Below are 17,041 nucleotides of genomic sequence, written 5' to 3'. Positions count from 1 at the left end.
AACCAGAGGCTGCTTTACATCATAGTGGCAGTTCTACTCTCAAGAGGCAATCTAAGGTTGCAATAGCAGCTCAATCCCTCTGTAACCTGATACCATCAACTTACATTAAGCCCAGTAATAGCTCCTTCTGTCTGGAGTCCAGCAACAAGCTGCTGCACCAGGTGCCAACTTCTCCCCCTCACAAAACCATAAAGCTGCTGGTATTTAGTGAACAAGATTCTCAAGGGTTGCTGTACATAAATTTGCTCTGCCACAGAGGGGATGAGAGGGAGTGACCTTCTGACCTGCAAAGAGGCACCTTATCAGGAGCTTAAGTAATTGAAACTTGCTGTGCTGTTTATTAGAGAGTCACAGGAGCTGCTCCAAATAGACAGGAGGATAGAGTGAAATCTGGGATATGGAACAAGAGGTAAACCCAGGGCCGTGCCAACACGGTAAGCGGGGTAAGCATGGCAGGGGGGCACCGCCGCACCATGCTCACCTCGCTCGCCCTCCCGCTCCCATTGTTCACCTGCCCGCCCTCTTCTCTCCCCCCAACATCCCTTTTCTTTTTTTTCTTTTTAAATTTACCTCCGTGGCGGTCCAGCAGCGCAGCATCAGTGAAGGAGGCGGCATTCCCGACGTCTCTAGCCTTCCCTTCGCTGTGTTCCGCCTTCTTCTGACGTAAGGCGGAACACAGCGAAGGGAAGGCTAGAGACGTCGGGAGCGCCGCCTCCTTCACTGACGCTGCGCTGCTAGACCGCCACGGAGGTAAATTTAAAAAGAAAAAAAAGAAAAGGGATGTTGGGGGGAGAGAAGAGGGTGGGCAGTTGAACAATGGGAGCGGGAGGGCAGGGGAGAGAGGAGCATGGATGCGAAGGGGGAGGGGAGAAGAGGGCGGGCCAGGCCAACTGGGACATGGGAGCGAGAAGCATGGATGCGAGGGGGGTCATGGAAGGGAGAGAGGGGAATTGCTGGATAGGGATTAATGGAGGGTGACAGAGGAGCATGGATGGGAGGGGCAGGGCTCAGGGAGAGAGGGGAATTGCTGGATAGGGATTAATGGAGGGGGACAGAGGAGCATGGATGGGAGGGCAGGGCTCAGGGAGAGAGGGGAATTGCTGGATAGGGATTAATGGAGGGGGCAGGGGACGGAGGAGCATGGATGGGAGGGCAGGGCTCAGGGAGAGAGGAGAAACTGCTGGACATAGAGGGGAGGGAAGAGAGATGAAATGAGGGAAAAGGAAGAGAGGAGAAAAACTGCACATGGATGAAGAAATGGAAAAAGAGGAGGCGGAACAGCCATAATTTACAAACCCGAATTCACCATCACAATTATGGGTGAATCCACCTCACCACAACTTGAAATTGCATCGACAAGGATTAATCACCCAAACCTAATAGGACACCTGAACACAATCCTATTCTACAGACCACCAGGAAAATGGCAAGACTCCCAAACGCAACTTATGGACTTCATCTCGAACTCCTGTGTATCTGCCTCAAACATCCTTATAATAGGTGACATCAACCTACACCTAGAAGATGATACCTCACCAAGCACACGAGAATGCAAAGAATTCTTAAAACTCTGGGATCTGCAAGCACCCAACACGCAACCAACACACAAAAAAGGACACACACTAGGTATCATAACAAGCAAATTCGAACCGGACTCAACAATCATACTCACCGACACAAGATGGACACCTACATTATGGTCAGACCACCATAAAGCAAATGTCTCTCTCTGCTGGCGAAAAACACACATAAACACAATCAAAAAACATGAACGAACAACATACACAACGAGAGGAAAAATAGACCCCACAATATTCTGGCAACAGATCTACCAGAACGAATGGTCAACAAATGCTGACACCATCCAATTCCTCCAAGAATGGGACGATGTATGCACAACAACACTAGACAAAATCGCCCCAATCCAAACCAGAACATCGCACAGGAAAAAATCAAATCCATGGTTCACCGATGAGCTGAAAATACTTAAAACACAAGTCAGAAAACTAGAACGCGTATGGAACAAAAAGAGAGACGAACAAACACTAAACGCCTGGAAATTGCATCGGAGAAAATACAAATATACCATAAAACAGACTAAAAGACTACATTACAAAACAATAATAGGACCAAACTACAAAGACACACATAAACTCTTCAACCTTGTGAACAAACTGTTAGACACCACACCAGTCATAAACAACGGCAAAGACATACCAGATGTAGACAACCTTGCAAAATACTTTGAGGAGAAAATTATACAATTACGACTCAAAATACCCGCTAGCCCTATTGAATACGCCACAATTCTAGATTGTCTAGATCCAGAAGAAGGAACATACCCAGCAGACAGAACCTGGACCGAATTCGAACTACTATCAGAAGACCTCATCTCTGAAACACTTAAAAGATTTGTCAAATCCCACTGCAAACTAGACATTTGCCCAAATAACCTCATGAAATCTGCTCCTCAACAATTCATAATAGACCTAACGAGCCACGTAAACTTCATGCTACAAAACGGACTTTTCCCAAAAGAAAAAGGAAAAATCTTACTCACCCCAATTCCTAAAGACACAAAGAAAAGCACGAGCGAAATAACCAATTACAGACCAGTAGCATCCATACCACTAATAACCAAAATAACTGAAGGAATGGTAACAAAACAACTCACAAACTACCTAAACAAACACTCAATACTGCATGATGCCCAATCAGGATTCCGATCAAATCATAGCACAGAAACGGTCTTAGTCACCCTTATGACTAAATTTAAACAAATAATAGCAACCAGAAACAATATACTCCTCCTACAATTTGACATGTCAAGTGCCTTCGATATGGTTGACCACGGAATTCTATTACACATACTTGAATATTTTGGCATTGGAGAAAATGTCCTGAACTGGTTCAAGGGGTTCCTAACACAGCGTTCGTATCAAGTTACATCAAATTCAACCACATCTAATGCATGGACACCTGAATGTGGAGTACCACAAGGATCACCCCTCTCACCAACCATTTTCAACCTAATGATGATCCCTTTGGCAAAACTCCTATCAAACCATAACCTCAACCCATATATATACGCCGATGATGTAACAATATACATCCCTTTCAAACAGGACATCAAAGAAATCTATAACGAAATCAAAGTCTACACATCATGAACACATGGGCAAATGCATTTCGTCTGAAATTAAATGCAGAAAAAACTCAATGCCTGATACTCACCTCCCAATACAACACGAACGAATTTACCACCATAAACACACCAAAATTAAACCTTCCAATCTCAGAAACGCTAAAAATCCTTGGAGTCACTATCGACCGCCACTTAACACTCGAAACTCATGCAAACAATACAACCAAAAAGATGTTCTACTGCATGTGGAAACTGAAAAGAATAAGACCATTCTTCCCAAGATCTGTCTTTCGCTGCCTAGTGCAATCCCTCGTATTAAGCCATCTGGATTACTGCAACTCACTATACGCAGGTTGCAAAGAGCAAATACTGAGGAAACTTCAAACAGCCCAGAATACAGCAGCCAGACTCATCTTCGGAAAATCAAAATATGAAAGTGCAAAACCCTTACGAGAGAAGCTACACTGGCTTCCACTCAAGGAACGCATTACTTTTAAAGTATGCACATTAATCCACAAAATCATTCACGGCGAAGCTCCAGCCTACATGTCTGAGTTAATAGACCTACCACCCAGAAACGCCAAAAGATCATCCAGAACCTTCCTCAACCTACACTTCCCTAATTGCAAGGGCGTAAAATACAAGACGCTACACGCGTCAGCCTTTTCTCATATGGGCACGCAGTTCTGGAATGCACTGCCGCGCAACCTGAGAACGATCCACGAGCAAACCTCCTTCCGCAAACTATTGAAGACCCATCTTTTTGAAAAAATCTACGGAAAGAAGCAAAACACATAAAGTCCACACTCACTGTTCACTAATGCATCAATACATCCACTTCTGAACTCTCATCCCCCGTAGTCTCACCTCACTCATACCTTTACTCACAGAAATATGTATACCATACATAATGCCCTTTTAACCTCCCACTGTCTCCTTCCAATGTTTCAAGGTTTGGTTCCAGTGTTTATATTCCTTAACAACACTTTGATTGTCTTGTATAACTCTTCACAATGTAATCCATAACCAAGTTGTAACAAATTATATTTCCATCTTTCATATCGTATTGTAAGCCACACTGAGCCCGCAAAAAGGTGGGAAAATGTGGGATACAAATGCAATAAATAAAAAAATAAATAAAATAAAATAGGCAGAAGCTGAGGACCAGAAATGAAAAAGAAAGGAGGAAAGGAAAGAAATAAATGGAAAGGAAGCCCTGGAAACGGAGTTAAGAGGACAGATAGCAGCAGAATCAGATACTGGGCCAGCATGATCAGAAAAAGAAAGTCACCAGACAATAAAGGTAGAAAAAAATCATTTTATTTTCATTTTAGTGTTTGGAATATGTCCACTTTGAGAATTTACATCTGCTATCTTATTTTGCAATGTATAGCAATTTGTTTCTAAGAATATTGCTGACAATTCCTGTCAGTGTGGCAAGTGGTAAGCGATCATTTTCACGGGGGGGGGGGGGGGGGGCGCCGCCGCCAACTGATAGTCTGCAGGGGGGGGCACCAACTGATAGTCTGCAGGGGGGCACCAGAGACCCTAGGCACGGCCCTGGGTAAACCACTAGTATTCCTCAGTTTCCAGCAAAATGCCACAAGGGCCCCAGTCCCTCCTGCATAGTCAAACAGGTCAAATGCAAGCTACTGAACCGTATCCAGCCCCTTATGAACACACCATTAGCTGAATGTCATCTACCTGTTTAAAACAAGAAATACCTTATAAAATCAGGCCAACCTTAAAAAATACACTACCTGGATACAAAGAAGCTGGAAAATTATCAACCAGTCTCAAATCTATCATTCCTAGGCAAGATCATTGAAAAAGCTGTACAAGTACAGCTGTCCAATATTCCACAGAGTACAAATGCTTTGGGCCCATTCCAATCAGGCTTCATCTCCACTTCACTACTCAGATGATACTCAGAAGACCAGCTGAAGACCATACTTAAGGGTATGTGATTTGCGACAAAAGACAGCATGAGAAGAGACTTGAAGACCTGAACATGTATACCCTAGAGCAGTGGTTCTCAACCAGTATGCTGGGAAACAATGTTGTGTCCACAAGAGGCGGGAGCTGTGTCACATAAAAGTTGGTGTAGACAGCAAGCCTGTGCTTCCTTTACAACCACCAGTGCCTGCAAGAACAGCAATACTGACAGTCAGGTTCTTGAAGTCCCCATAACTGGTCCCTCCGGCCCCAACTGAAAAGGAAAAATTCTGTTTCTTACCTGATAATTTTCTTTCTCCGAGGACAAGCAAGCTTATAATTCTCACAAGTGGGCGACACCTATCCGCGTCGCCCAGTCCAAAATTTTGCCATAGCTAAAAAAAGAGCTTTGCGAAGCGCGAGCTGCGCTTCACCTTGCATGCGCGAGTGCCTTCCTGCCCATCGCATGAACGTGGTTCTCTTCAGTTCTTCTTTTTCCGCGCGAGGTGTTTTTTCTTGTCCTCTCCTCATTTGCTCGGTCTAGAGAGCTATGTTTTTGTTACTTCCGGCAATTTTTCCCATCTTTGCTATTGGATGCTAGGTTTCTGGCGCCCTCCTGCAGTCTATTAGTCGGCACCCCCTACCCATCCAGATGTGGGATCACTATGGCTCTGCCCCTACAGTAGCCACACTCCTTTTACCAGCCATAGCGTATATAAACAGGCATCATTGAAAATATTACACCAGTATAGGAAAAGAAAAATAACATCTACTCCCTCTGTCTTTCCTCCCCTCCATCCATGTCCAGCATTTCTCCTCTCTCCCCTCCATCCATGTATCTCCTTCCTGTCTTTCCTCCCCTTCATTCATGTCCAGAATTTCTCCTCTCTCTCCATTCACGTGCTTCTCCTCCTCTGTCTTTCCTCCCCTCCATCATGTCCAGCATTTCTTCTCTCTCTCTTCCCCTCCATCTCCTTCCTCTGTCTTTCCTTCCCTCCCACCCTGTTCAACATTTCTCCTTTCTTCCCTGTCCTCCCCTCCCATCCATGCTCAGCATTTCTCCTCTCTCCCTTCCCCTCCATCCATGTGCATCTCCTTCCTGTCTTCCATCCCCTCCATCCATGTCCAGCATTTGTACTGCCCTCCCCTCCAGCCATCCATGTCCAGCAACTCTCCTCTCTCCTCCATCCATCCATATCCAGTAATTCTCCTCTCTCCCCTGTCCCCTTCCATCTCCAGCGATTCTCCTCTGCCCTCCCCTCCTATCCATGTCCAGCATTTCTCCTTTGACCCCATCCTCCCCTCCCATCTATGTCCAGCGATTCTCTTCCCTTCCCCTCCATATCTAGCGATTTCTCCTCTCTCCCGTCCTCCCCTCCCATCCATGTCCAGCAACTCTCCTGTGCCCCCTATCCTTCCCTCCCATGTCCAGTGACTCGCCCCAGCCCCCACAGGCCCCCTTTTCAGCCCCCGAGTTCCAGTTCCAACCCCAGCCCCACCTGCCCGCCCTCTTCTCTGCAACATCCCCCTTTTTGTTCCTGCTGCCCTGTATTTAAATCTTTTATTTTACCTCAAGTTGCAGTGGCGGCAGTGAAAGCAGCAGGCTTGTCTCCAGACTTCCCTTCCCTCTCAGTGTCCCGCCTTCCTCTGATGTAATTTCCTGTTTCCGCAAGGGTGGGACACTGAGAGGGAAGGGAAGGCGAGCCTGCTGCTTTCGCTGCCGCCGCTGCAACTGAGGTAAAATAAAAGATTTATACACAGGGCGGCAGGAACAAAAGGAGAGCTGTTGTGGGAGCTGAGGGCGGGCAGGTGGTGACCAAGAGCTGCCTGTTGCTGGAACTGTAAGCCACCCGGCGGCAGTAAGCATGGCTTGTGGCACCTTCCAGAGGTCAGCGCCCCCTGCCATGCTTACCACGTTACAGAATGGTCTATCGTTTATACCTACTAGGAAACATCATCCTTTTCAATTTCGCGTGGATTTTGAAAAATTTATTAGAGTATTACAGTTAAGAACATATTTTGGCACGAATGAAGATTCACGGCATTCATTTTCAAACTGTGCAGCTCGGAGTGTGTGGACGCCTCCAGGGCCTATAGATCCCACGATTGGAATATTTCGGCAATTGGTGCTTATGGAAATTGAACAAATGGAGCAAGAGCATCAGAAAACATGGCACAACATGTCAATTAAGCAATGGAAAGCTTTACAAAAGTTAAAAAAAGAACCTTCCATAGTAATCCGCCGTGCGGATAAGGGCGGAGCCATAGTTATCTTATCTAAAGAATATTATATGGAAGAAATTTACAGCCAGCTACAGGACGAATCCACGTATCAACTTCTGGAGGAGGATCCTTCATTGGATATTCTAGCCCAGCTGCAAAGTTTGACAAAAGGTGCAATGAAAGCAGGATTTGTGACATCTAAAGAAAGTAATTTTCTCTGTCATTTTAAGGCCAAGATTCCTATTTTGTATACAGTCCCAAAAATTCACAAAAACCTAGAAAGACCTCCAGGAAGACCTATAGTCTCAGCACGTAATTCTATCTCAGAACGTATTTGCCAATATGTAGACGTCTTTCTGCGTCCTTTGGTGGAAGAAATACCGGCATATATAAAAGATTCCACCGATTTTTTGAACCAAATAAAAAAGGTGGAACTTTCCAACACTACAATATTAGCATCATTGGATGTATGCGCATTGTACACCTCTATTCCTCAATGTGAAGCTTTAGAAGCAGTACAGGAAGCTTTGGAATCAAGGGCCAGACCACGCTTGCTTTCCTGTTCTTTGGGTTCATTGCCACAAACTAACCTAGTCATGCAGGCACCTAGTCATGATGTAGACCCAGATCTAGAGTAACATGATTTGTACTCTAACAGTTGAAAAAGCATGAAACAAATCCAAAATGAGAAGCATTTTTTTTCTTTCTAGGAGAGCTCAGTGAAAACAAAATGCTTCATTTTCAATTGTATTCGAAATACCCAGGCTGACATAGTAGCTTGCCTAAGGTAATACACACAAGTGTTAACCTATGGAATTCTAAAGCATGGTTCAGTGCTTTAATCACTAGGCTAATCCTCTTCACAACTGCATTTTCAAAGAGAATCTGAAACAGATGATACATTACCTTGTCAGTTAACTGGATAGAAACACAGAACAGAGAAAACAGAGCAAAGAGCATGCTGCTGGAAGTACAAGCTCAATGTAGATCTACAAAGCACACCCCAAGTGGAAGAAACAAATGTGTTTTTTAACACATCTTGAGCTGTTTTTGAATGGGCAATACAGAAGTGTCAGTGAATAAAAAGAAGCACTAAAACATTCAGAGGTCTGACAGTAAAAATCTGACTGGACAGTCAGACAGTCTATCCAGCCAGACTTTCCCACTTTCTGTATCTATGGAGAAACATGTTATTGAATAAACCCCACTTAGTGCATCCTCCTTCTAAAATCCATAACAACAACTAATGTTATATGACCTGGTCCAGATGGTGAAAGGCAACCTAGACCACAGTTTAGCCTACCAATGGAGGGGTAACCCAACAAACAGGTGGAAAAGCCTAGTCAGAATTGGTCCAGTTAGTGATACAGCATATGTCACTGCAAACACTACCAATATACAAAAACATTAGAACTGGGTGTAGGAAATGGACAGTTCACAAAAACACCTTTCAAGTACAATAAATCTATACAGTAAAAAAAAATATTTTGACCATCAACATCAGGGCTATAATGAAAATTCAGCCAAGTACAAAAGCTTATGGCTTGCCCAGTATGCGTTTCATCATTGGTCATTCAAATGTACAACAATAAAGTGAAATTAAATAAAACTTGAGTGAAAGAAAGGAAGCAGCAATGCAATCGTGTTTTGAGCGCGGGCTCTGCTTCAGGGTGCATTTTCTTTTGCCACCACTGACACAATCATTACCTTTGAAAGTATTGACTGGGTCAGTGATAGCGCACCCTGAAGCGGAGCCACCGCTTGAAACACGATTGCATTGCTGCTTCCTTTCTTTCACTCAGATAAGTTTTATTTCATTTCACTTTATTGTTATACACTTGAATGACCAGTGATGAAACATATACTGGGCAAGCCATGAGCTTTTGTATTTGGCTGAATTGGCATTATAGCCCTGATGCTGATGGTCAAAATATTTTTTCTGTATAAATTTATTGTACTTGACTACTTGGAAGGTGATTTTGTGAACTGACTACCAAACACCACAATATATTATCTTAGCTGGATTTCCCTGCTAGGCTGATATCATGTGGCAGTATCTTACCATGAAAGCAATTACATCTCCTTCCTTGGTCGACCTCTTCCACTCTTCTACTTTGACATGTTTGAAAATATTTACAAATGGGTGTTGCCACACTACCAAGAGAAGAAAAAGGCCACAGCATCATTCAGTCATAGTTTAAGTACCAAAGAAATAATCCATGCACATATCATCATATGATATAAAAAGTAAGAACAGGTTCAACTGTATCCAGTAGACATTAGTTTTTATGCCACCTGGTCAGTGAAGGATGACCTGTATCCAGACACTTCAGAAGTGAGAGTTATCAACCTATGCCTAATCAAAGCACAAGGAATAAGCCAGATGGTTAATTTGTGCCCAAGCAATGCAGGGTAAAATCATGAGTACTCTCACACCCAGAAAGTGGGGGTAAGAGAGGAGCAGGGAATTCATTGTCATAGGTGGCTAATGCAAAGGCCAGTATGTATTTGAGTAGTGCCCTGGGACTCAGCAATGGACCATGCCTGAGAGGGTGTTATCAGAAGGTCATAGCTTAGACCGTGCCCAAGCACTGCTGGCAAAACAGCACAACAGATGTGGCCAAAAAGACTGCAGATAGTATTTGCCATTGTAACTTAGTACATGATGAAAGATAAAGGCCAGCATGGTCCATCCAGTTTGCCCAGAGAGATGGCCAGGGTTGCACATGCCACTCCATGACGGTTACTCCCCTCTATGCTTTTGTTTTTCTTTTGTATGACTCACTGGCTGACAACCAGAAAAGCCTGGTTCAAATCCCACTGCTGCTCATTTTGATCTTGGGCAAGTCATTTAACCCTCCATTGCTTCAGGATTATAAAAGGGACAGGGAAAATTCCTAGAGTACCTAAATGTAACTCACCTTGAGCAACTACTGAAAAGGGCATGAGCTAAATCCAAATAGATAAATGTATGTTTTACTTTGAGTAGAAATACTTAATACTTTCATTCCCTCCTCTTCCCATATAAAGGATCCTCTATTATCCAAGCCTTTTCGAATTTCTTCACCATTTTTATCCCCAGTACATCGAAAGGAAGAGTATTTCCAGGCATCCACCACCCTCACAGTGAAAAAGTAACAAAGTAGATAATGACAGATAAATATCCACACTCTCTATCCAGTTTGCCCAACAAGACAAACTGAGCATATGATAGGAAACAATATTACTAGGGATGCAAGTTAATCGCAATTAACCCTGCAATTAATGCATTCATTATTAATTGTGATTAAAAGATTTATCAAGTTGCACAGTCTTCTGTCTCCTCCAATTATCTCTTCTGCTCTCTTCAACTCCCAACCCCTGTCCTCTGTGTGATCCAACATCTTGCACTCCACCCTAATTCAACATCACACCCCCCTCCAATGACAGTCTACCTTAAAGGCAGTCTTCAGTTGGTCCTCAGCAGTAGCAGCAGCAGTGTTGCACATACGCTGCCTGCAGCCTGGTCAAATGTGGGATGTGCCCGAGGGAACGCTTTGGAGCGGACAGCGTACCTGCAATATTGCTGGGGATCAACAGACAGTATTGTGCTAGATACTGTTCAAAAGTAATTAATCACAGGTACTAGTTACTTCTCAGCTTAAAGTAATTAAATTACTCATTTATGAAAGTAACTGAACTGCTTAGTTACCTGCTTAGTTAACAAATTGCTTTTCCTTTACTCATACCACTGCCAAGAATTAGGAGTTGAGGAGTGGCCTAGTGGTTAGAGTACTGGTCTTGACATCCAAAGGTACCAGGTTCAAATCCCACTACTGCTCCTTGTGACCTTGGGCAAGTCACTTAACCCTCCATTGCCTCAGGTATCCCTCCAGGGACAGGGAAATCCCCAGTGTACCTGAATGTAACTCACCTTGAATTACTACTAAAAGAGTTGTGAGCAAAATCCAAATAAATAAAATACTTACTGTAAAAGCCTTATGGTATCTGAAGAGGTAAAATATTTATCTTACATACAACCCCAATGTGAATATTGAAGAACTTAATCTCCTGATGATTATTTCAAGGAGGTTTGGCCAACCACATCCCGTGTCATTTTGTGCTAGTTACTGAATAAATCAATAAAGTAGTTAATTTCAGTAACTACTTACTAGTAATTCAATATCGCACAACACTGCCAACGGAAACCACCTTTAAAGCAGACAAGCGGGGAGGAGGGACAGATTCCAAACCTGGGGGGAGGGGGGAGGAAGATATGCTAGACAATGGGAGGGAGGAAGAGAAAAAGAGAGATAATGGACCTTAGGGAAGAGGAGGAGGGAAGGAAAAGAAAGGGAGATATATTGGATCTGGGGGTGCGACAGAAGGGGATTACCAGTTCTGTAGGGAAGGGGGATGGGATTTAATATACCACCTTTCTGTGGTAACAAAGCAGTTTACATATTATATACAGGGGTACATGTACTTGGGGCAATGGAGGGTTAAAGGACTTGTCCAGAGTCCCAAGGAGCTGCAGCAGGAAATAAATAGATAAAACAAAACCTTTGTATGATTAATTGCAATCAAAAAATATTAAGCGAAATGCAGCCCGAGATATTACATATGTATACTTGGTCTGTGCTTGCCATGTCCGGGACACAAACTGTAGAAGTCTGCCGACACTGGTCTTACTACTCCTTAGCTACTGGATTTCCTAACGTATTTTCTGATGTTGCTTAAGATATCCAAGCTCTCTCTGTGGGGAGTATTGGAGTACCTATTCATTTATTTAGGTAGTATTTAGCTCACACCTTTTCAGGAGCGAGTTACATTCAGATCCAGCAGCTTATCAGGTATAGATCCAGGGTAACAGTATCAGGAACCACTGTTTAGTCTTGGTTTCCGCAATACTCGGGGATCCTAAATCACTCTTATCCAGAGAATGGTGTGGACTTCAGCGTCACTCTGTACTGGGATCTCAGCTCACTCTGTACCTGGCCGTGCCATGTAATTTGGGATCACTTTTGTGATGCTGCAACCCTGAAGATCCCAAGTCCATCTGTGCCACAGCCAGGAAGTATACAGATAGCATGTTAGAACAGTGCCATGGGACTGGGGTCACTCTGTTCATGTACTAAGAAGTCTGCAGTCACCGCGCTCGGCAGAACAGGTGACCGTCCCGATGGTCACTTTGCCTGTAGCACAGAATTTATGGACACTGCCAAGGACTCAGAAACCTCAGTCTACATCGCTGTTTTCAGTACCTTTAGCCATGGTTCGAAGCTGCTCCTTCCAAACCGTCTGCAATACCCCCAGCAAGTGATACAGTCACCCTTCAAGCCAGCCAAAACAAAACGAATCCTCCCGCCCCTGCCGTGCGCCGCCACCAACCGTCACGGCACGTACTACATCATCACGCACAGGACCGGCAGTTAAGGCGCGTAGACGAGTGGTCCAGGAAGTTTGATTAAGGGTTACGCATGACGTCAAAACGTTGAAGCCTCTTATGTAAGTCTACGTTAAACCTCCTTGGTTGAAACCAAAAGGTTAAGCTCTGTTTCCACTCCCACGCGCAGCCGTCATCCAGTACACTCAAAACAAAGCAAGCAAACCTTATGAGCTCCTCCTGCATTCATTCCTCGTTGTCGTTCTTTTTTGTTGGTTAGTATTTATTTTCCTTCTATCCGGCCACATGTAGCGGTTGGCGGTTGCCTTTTACCTGGCTACATGTAGCTGGCGGTAGGTAGCCGGTTAGAATCTAGCTGGCTACATCAAGCTAGCTGGCTGGCTAGATTTATTTCTTTGTTACATTGGCTAAAAAACCTCCGTTGATGTAATATACAGATATAATTTTAATGACTATGTCAAAAGAACAAACACTTATCTTAGTGCCCTAGTTGCAGTATGGTTTCACTTTTGTGGGCACACAAAAGTGAAACCATACTGCAACTACGGCACTAAGATAAGTGTTTGTTCTTTTGACAAAGTCATTAAAGTGTATATTACATCAACGGAGGTTTTTTAGCCAATGAAGATCCCATCCCGTTTTAACAGACTCAAATATGTTCTGAATCGGGAATACAGAGGCTTTTTCCTCCAATCACGCAAGTAACTATAGCCTTATCATACCTGGCCATTTCAGGTGATTAAATATTATTTATTTCAAATTCTGTGGCCATATCCAACTATTTGTATTACATTTGTATCCCACATTTTCCCACATATTTGTAGGCTCAATGTGGCTTACATAGTATGGGAGAGGCGTTTGCCGACTCCAGTGAGAACAAATACAAAGTGATGTTGTGGTAAGATAAAGTTACATGACAGACCTCATTGACCTGCCATCCAGAAACACCACAAAATCAGCACGATCACACCTAAACCTCCATTACCCAAACAGCAAAGGACTCAAATACAAATCCACCTATGCATCCAGCTTTTCCTACTTAAGTGCACAACTATGGAATGCACTACCAAAAGCAGTAAAAATTACGCTCAACACCTAAATTTCCGGAAAGCACTAAAGACAGACCTGTTCAGAAGAGCATACCCCACCGACCCAACATAAAAATACTTGGATACCTGTGACACAACGTAACCAAAGACCGTAATGGACATTACCTGACTCTTCCTCCCCCTAATTTCCCCCAATTATACCTATCACACATGTACCTCATTCTACCACAACATCACCTTGTGTATTCGTTACACATTGTATTTGTTCAGACCGGAACCAGCTAACGCCATAAACGGAACTATGTAAGCCACATTGAGCCTGCAAAAAGGTGGGAAAATGTGGGATACAAATGCAACAAATAAATAAGTTCATGTGGCACAGTCTAACTGGCTACCATCTCACTGCTATATGTGGGGCTGGTCAGAAGATTCTGACCTGCCACATGTAGCCGGCTAGATTCTGATCAACTACCTTCTGACCAGCTACATATTTTCTTATATTTTGTCCTTGTGATGACTTATACTGTGCCAAAACTGAAAATACAGTGAGACAGAATAATAGAATTCAGTAATATCCAAAGCTTATTAATATTATAATTGTGTTCACATTTTAATTCAATTCTTGTATACCGCTAATATCTCCTTTCCAGTGCGGTTTACATTCTAGGCAGTGCTTTTTTTGTCGAAAAAAGGTGCCGGCACTCATTATGGGCGGGGTCACCACATATGGCTCAACTCCTATGATAGGCACACCCACATTAGCCACTCCCCTTATACCAGCCATGGCACATATAAACAGACATCATTGAAAATATTATACTAGTATAGGAGAAAAAATAACATGATTTTTTTTCATTATAAATAATTTCTGTAAGCTGTTACAGCTCCAGTATACCCAGTGCAAAATAAGACAGCAGATGTAAATTCTCAAATTAGACATATTTCAAACACTAAAATGAAAATAAAAGGATTTTTTTCTACCTTTGTTGTTTGGTGACTTTGTTTTTCTATCCATATTGGTCCCAGTCTCAGATTCTGCTGCTCTCTATCTGTTCTCTTAACTCCGTTTCCAGGGCTTCCTTTCCATTTATTTCTTTACTTTCCTCCTTTCTTCTTCATTTCTTGCCCTAAATCCTTAAGTAAAAGCTGGGTCCTCCTCCATGGAATTGACTGGAGGAGGTATAACGTGGATCCAGCTTTTGCCTATTTTCTCCATCCATGCGCAGTTTTTCTCCTCTCTTCCCTTTCCCTCATCTCCATCCATGTGCATCTTCTTTTTTCTTTCCTCCCCTCCATCCATGTCCAGCATTTCTCCTCTCTCTTCTCTCCCCTGTATCCATATGAAGCAATAATTCTCTCTCCCCTCTCCTCCATCTAGCAGTTCTCCTCTCTCCCCGCCAACCCCTCCATCCATCCATGTCCAGCAATTCTCCACTATCTCCTGCTCTCCTCTCCATCCATTTCCAGCATTTCTCCTCTCTCCCCTGCCCTCCCCTCCCATCCATGTCCAGCAATTCTCTCTTCCCTGCCCTCCTCTCCCATCCATGTACAGCATGTCTCCTCTGTCCCCTGCCCTCCCCTCTCATCCATGTCCAATGATTCTCTCTTCCCTGCCTTCCCCTCCCATCCATGTCCAGCAATTCTCCTCTCTCCCTTCCCCTCCCATCCCATCCATATCCGATTCTCCTCTCTCCCCTGCCCTACCCTTCTATCCATGTCCAGCGAATCTCTCTTCGCTGACCTCCCCTCCCATCCATGTGTACGTGCCAACATTATCCCTATAGGTGCCTTCACAGTTAGTGCTTGAGCTAATTGTAAGCGCGTTAAAAACACTAACGTACCTTAGTGCCTTTAGTGGCCTTTTATCAGGAGAAAAAAAATCTGTGCATAAATATAACACATGCTAGGGTGTGCCTATAGCCAGCCCCTCCAAATGACACATTGATTACGATTTATTATAAATTACTACTCTACCTATGAAAAGTTATTCCGTTATTATACTTTCTCTGTGTACATCTGTATGCTGCACAAGTCGGCATGTTTGAAAATATAAGTGAGATTAAATAAAAATGATACCAACATGGATGCAGCAGTTCACAGGTTTGGTTGTACTAAGGATGAGGCTGCCCTGGGGAATGGAAATAGAGATTAACTTAATTGGTTTCAATGCTGACATCACTTGGGGGTCCTTTTACTAAGGTGCGCTGAAAAATGGGCTGCGCTAGTGTAGACGCGTGTTTTGGGCACGCGCAGATCCATTTTTCAGCGTAACTGTAAAAAAGGTATTTTTTTTATTTTTGCAGAAAATGGATTTGTGGCAAAATAAAAATTGGCGAGATCTTACTGCCCATTGACTTAATGGTAATGTCTCTCGCGTTAACCATGTGGTAATTGCCTAGGTGCATCAAGTCAGAGTTACTGCCCGATTTTCACTGTACACCAGACGTGTGTCAAAAATAAAATTATCGCACGGGCCACGCGGTAGCCAGGCAGTAACTCCAAATTGATGCATGTTGAGCGCGCGTAGGTGCCTACCTGGCTTAGTAAAAGGGCCCCTTGGTCTCCTGTCTATTAAATCTCCTTGGTCTTTGTTTCCCCTTTCCCATACAGCTGTCATTCTACTACACTCAAAACAAAGCAAACAAACCTATGATGAGCTACTGCATCCACGCTGTCATTCTTTATTGTTGGTAGCATTTTTATTTAATCTCACTTATATTTTCAAACATGCCAACTTGTGCAGCATACGGGTGTACAAAGAGGAAGTATAATAAGTGTGTGGAGGAGTGGCCTAGTGGTTAGGGTGGTGGACTTTGGTCCTGAGGAACTGAGTTCAATTCCCACTTCAAGGCACAGGCAGTTCCTTGTGACTCTGGGCAAGTCACTTAACCCTCCATTGCCCCATGTAAGCCGCATTGAGCCTGGCATGAGTGGGAAAGCACAGGGTACAAATGTAATAAAATAACAGAATAACTTTTCATAGGTAGACTAGTAATTTGTTATAAATCTTAATCAGTGGTGAGCTGGAGGGGCTGGTTACAGGGACACCATAGCACACGTTATATTTGTGCAGAGATTTTTTTCTCCTGATAATGGGACACTAAAACAGACATCATGTTATGAGAATCAGGTGCTCAACATTCAGAGTTTTTTTCTATTTATTTATATATGACATTCATATCCCATATTTGACATTTACTAGGTTGAAAACGGGGAGCATTTGAAAACTTTTTTTTTTCCTGTGCCTAGATCAAAAGAGAAAGATGGTTTGTGGGAACTTGATCCTTTTGTGTTTTGTGGAAT

General features: G+C 43.5%; 1 protein-coding gene across 1 annotated transcript in view; it reads right to left on the bottom strand.

Moving 5' to 3' along the window:
- Window positions 1-12,617, bottom strand: part of WDR90 (WD repeat domain 90) — a 240,642-nt gene extending 228,025 nt beyond the window's left edge. Inside the window, exons 1-2 of the mRNA XM_030212253.1 lie at window positions 12,547-12,617; window positions 9,366-9,457 (exon numbers count right to left, since the gene is read on the bottom strand). Of these exons, the coding sequence (XP_030068113.1) occupies window positions 9,366-9,457; window positions 12,547-12,556 (102 nt within the window). The 5' untranslated portion in view covers window positions 12,557-12,617. The remainder of the gene's footprint in view (window positions 1-9,365; window positions 9,458-12,546) is intronic.
- Window positions 12,618-17,041: the final 4,424 nt, after the last annotated feature.

The sequence above is a fragment of the Microcaecilia unicolor genome, chromosome 8, assembly GCF_901765095.1.
Source record: "Microcaecilia unicolor chromosome 8, aMicUni1.1, whole genome shotgun sequence".
In the NCBI taxonomy this organism is placed as follows: domain Eukaryota; kingdom Metazoa; phylum Chordata; class Amphibia; order Gymnophiona; family Siphonopidae; genus Microcaecilia; species Microcaecilia unicolor.
This window is presented reverse-complemented; position numbering and strand designations above follow the sequence as displayed.